Source organism: Corvus brachyrhynchos, unplaced genomic scaffold (assembly GCF_000691975.1).
Source record: "Corvus brachyrhynchos isolate BGI_N302 unplaced genomic scaffold, ASM69197v1 scaffold122, whole genome shotgun sequence".
NCBI classification, from domain to species: Eukaryota; Metazoa; Chordata; class Aves; order Passeriformes; family Corvidae; genus Corvus; species Corvus brachyrhynchos.
The window spans coordinates 976523-980469 of record NW_008236778.1 but is presented as its reverse complement, the minus strand read 5'-3'; the positions used below and the strand labels follow the sequence as shown (position 1 = coordinate 980469).

Below are 3947 nucleotides of genomic sequence, written 5' to 3'. Positions count from 1 at the left end.
GAGCTGACCACCACATGGCCACTGCATGGCTGCTCCTCACCCATGCAGTGGGTACTGAACTCCTCAGGGGGCCTCTCCTAGGATTGAAGGCGCCCAAGAGCTGTATTCTACATCCCTGCACCACCACACTGAGGCTTGCACTGACAAATGTCTCCCACTTGTGGGATGGGATGAATTCTCATGGAACAAGGCAAGGGCTGTGGCTCCTGTTCACCCTGTGAGTCAGAAGCCAGCTTAAGGAGAGGGGGCAATGGGCCAAGCACAGAGCATCTCTCCAACCTCTGGTGCCATGCTGGAATCCAGGTGTCCTCCAAGGAGGGACAGAAGCCTGAGGACACCGGGGACAGGGGCATTTCAGACTAGTTCTATCTCTACCCATGGCCTGGGAGGGGATGATGCCAGTGTTGCCAGCACCCCTGAGTCACCAGCCACCCTCACCGCACCCTCTGCTTTGCCTGAAGCGTGGCTACGGCATAGCCAGAGGCCATCCAGAGCTGGGGACACATGTGGCACCGGGACAGGCAGAATTGCCCAGAGGGGTCCCTTGTCCCAGGGCACAACCAGTATCAGGCTGCACAGGGCTGAGGGTCCCCGTGCAAAGAGCCAGGTGGGCACTTTGGGAAACCCCTCCTGGATCACCACTGGAAGCAGCCAAACAGGCAGTGGGAAGATCCCACTGGGAACTTCCCCAAAAGGAAGAGCAGTTGGCCAGGGACAGAGGGGTAGCAGGAGAGAGAGGGCAGGCAGCTCAGCTCTGCTCAGACCCTCCTCCACCCATGCAGCACTTGCACTCGTGCGTCAGTACTGGTTTGACTGGTCTCTTGTTTGCACACCCTGTCCCCCTCCAGTCAGCACTTCTTTCCCCTCCCCAGACAGAGCATCCAGCAGCCAGGACTGTGTCCATCCAGACATGTCATGCCCTGGCTTCCTGGCCCCCCACCCTCCCTCTGTGCTGCTAAGACAACCCTTGCATCGGGCAGTGGCAATGCTGTGGGTGCTGATAACGCAGCCCTGGGCGCCTGCCCTGCGGGAGATACCCGGTGCTTCCCCAGGGCTGACGGGCACAGCGATGGGTGCAGAGGGCTGCCAGTTACTTTTTAGCCAAAATGTCCCTGTGTCAAGGACAGTGAAGTGGCCCCAGACCAAGCGGTGACCCAAGGGCTCAGGGTAGGTGGGGAGAGTCGGCAGAGCAGGCCTATCCCTGCCCACCTGGATGGCAGGCAGCAGAACAAGGTCTGAACAGGTCCTTCCTGATCCTGCCAACAGTTCTGACCCCTCCACAGGGTTGGGCTCGTGGCTGCCCCATTCCCTCATGCCCCAAAGATTCGGGACACCCCAGTCAAACTGAGCCCAAAGAGCAGCATCGCAGCTCAGACACCAATTGTGCTCCTCTCTCAGCAGCCCTGCCTCATCAAGCAGGTCCCCAGGGACACAAGATGAGCTGCAGCCTCCTTGCAAAGGTTTTGGGGGTTGGAGAGCAGCCCTCATACCACACCCTAGGAAGACGGGACACGCTAGAGGCAGGAATGAACAACACTGGCTTCCCCCGCGCCTCCGCGCTTCCATCTCATCGACCGTGACTCAGAGGTGACTAAACACAGAAACAGCCCTGTCCCCCAGAGCCCCGCGCACCAACTGCTCTCCAAAACCCACTGAAACCCATCTCTCAACCACAAGCTACTCTTCGGGAACCCCCGCGAGTCACAGCACTTTTTCAGGGGATTTGTCAGAGCCCGGGAACAAGCACAGAAGCTCCAGGAGCGCAGCCCATAGCAGGGAAAAATTCCACATCCGTTTTCCACACGGCCGGCTCCACAGCGCAGCCAGCTCCCAGCTCCCCTCCAGCCACGGCTGCGGGCCGGGCATTTTTTCCAGCCCTTGAAAGATCGCGGCCAAGATAGTTCTGGGTTTGCATAACGCAGAAAAAGCCTTTAGACAGCTCAGCTCCTCCTCTCACCAGCATCTGGATCCTTGGGATCCGGGAGCAGGGATCTGGCGAGCCGCAAACCACCTTATCTGAGGACGGAGCTGCAGCACGGGAAATAGCTAAATATAACCCCACATGGCTTTCGGAGACAGCTGAAACAGGCAGCACACTCCCTCCCTCCCTTCCTCCCTCCCTCCCAGGTAGAGTATTTATGGCATCTACCACGGAAGTTAATTTTAGCCTCTTTTGGTACAGGCTCAAAATGAGGCGTCCAGAATAAGAGGCAAAAGATCAAATGGAAGAAGAAGGGGTTGTCCCGCCACTGCCCAGCCCGGATCCGGCTGCGAGCCAAAGTTGATGACGGAAAGGGATCCGCTCGCTCCTTCCGTGGAACAGGATTTGGGGAACTGAGTGCCATAGGGACACGTCCTGACGCTGCACGGGCTGGCAGAGCCCGGGGGAAGCCCAGTGCCAGCCCCTGCTTGGCCAGCAGTGACATTGGCCAGGGAGCCCCGTGTCCTCAGGGGACCTGTGCTGGCAACCGGTGACAGCCCTGAGGAGGGCAGAGGTACCCAGAGGCAGCAGGGAGGGGTCCACGAGGGGGGGCATTTCTGATGGCAGGGAGGGAAAGAAATGAACCCGATGGGAAGCGGCTGGAGGGATTCGTGCCTCAATGCGGACTGGGAGCACGTCACCCAGTGACAGCTGGTGGGAGGGAGGCATGGGTGCTGCCCACACACTGCTTCCCCCAAAGCCAGGGACCCCATAGACTAGGAGCAGCTTGGCACAGGGAGAGTTAAGGCAAACAAAACCTGGAGCAGGTTCTTTAATCGGTGCCAAAGACAGCAAAGAAAAATAGGACGAGCAAGCGAAATCTGTAGGCAGGACAGAGCCAGCTGGCTGGCACCGCTTCCCGGGCTGTGCCGGAGCGTGTTTAGGAATAGCTCCAGCATGACGAAGGCAGAGGGGCCGCCAGCCTGGCGCTTGTGCCCCGCATAACACAGACCCTCCGGGGGCCCAGGGCATGTCTGCTCAGCCCCAGCCCCAAGCGTCCCCAGCTCTGCTCCCAAATCCCCTCTCCAAGGGCATCCCGGCCAAAGATGGCGCTTGGAGGGAGAGGGGGAATGACGAGAGAGCTTCTCTCCTCTCTCGGTGCCTACCACAGACACTCCTCCCCGGCTAGGCCACGGATTTTTCCTCTCCCTGCCTCCTCCAGGTCGCTCCTTGTTCCCTTCCCGGCTCCCTGCCAAGCATGACGACAGCACCCGTCCCACTGCAGTCCCCCCCCATCCCCAGGGCACTCACCGGGCTTTCAGCTCCTTGTGCTCCTCCCGGACTTTACTGAGCTCTAGCTGCAGCCGGGCTCTCTCTTTGGCCACTGAATCCAAGGTCTTGCGGGCATCTGCCAGCTCCGACTCGTAGGCAGCCTTGATGCCCGAGACCTCACGGCTCACCACCTCCTCGGACTCTGTGATGCGGAGCCGCAGGCCGGCGTTCTCCAGCTCCAGCGAGCGCACCTTGTCGATGTAGACGGCCAAGCGGTCATTGAGCTCCTGCAGGTCCTCCTTCTCCTGCAGGCGGGTGATGCGTGTGGGGGACAAGGGGGTCCCCGAAGCCCCGCTGCGGGTGCTCCTTTTCTGGGAAGGCGTCGCCATGGGGTCCGGCGTCGAGGCGAAGGACACGGCACAGGTCACGGCGCGATGTCCCACGCCACCCGCCCAGCTGTCGCGGCAGCTCCTGGTGTCTGAGTGACTTGCTTATATCCCAGCTGGGCTGTTCACTGGGAGGAGCTGTGAGGCGGCAGCGGGTGGAGCTATCCAAAACCTGGGTGGAGACAACTCGCATCAGGCTCAGCCCTTCCTTAGGAAAGGCTGGGAAAGCATCCCTGGGTAAAGAGGCCTTGAGAGGGTGTCTCTGGGGGCACAGTCCGGGGTAACCCCCTTCCACACTCTTTTCTAGGGCGATTCCCCCGGCAGAGGCTGGATTGCAGACTGGGGGGACTTGGCCAAGGTAAAGTGCA

The 3947-nt window shown here is 60.3% G+C and overlaps 1 protein-coding gene across 1 annotated transcript; it reads right to left on the bottom strand.

The window, feature by feature from the left end:
• Nucleotides 1-3223: 3223 nt before the first annotated feature.
• Nucleotides 3224-3703, bottom strand: LOC108445116 (lamin-A-like). Its single transcript, XM_017727914.1, has one exon. The coding sequence runs from the start codon at nt 3580-3582 to the stop codon at nt 3229-3231; it is 354 nt and encodes a 117-aa protein (XP_017583403.1). The 5' UTR covers nt 3583-3703; the 3' UTR covers nt 3224-3228.
• Nucleotides 3704-3947: the final 244 nt, after the last annotated feature.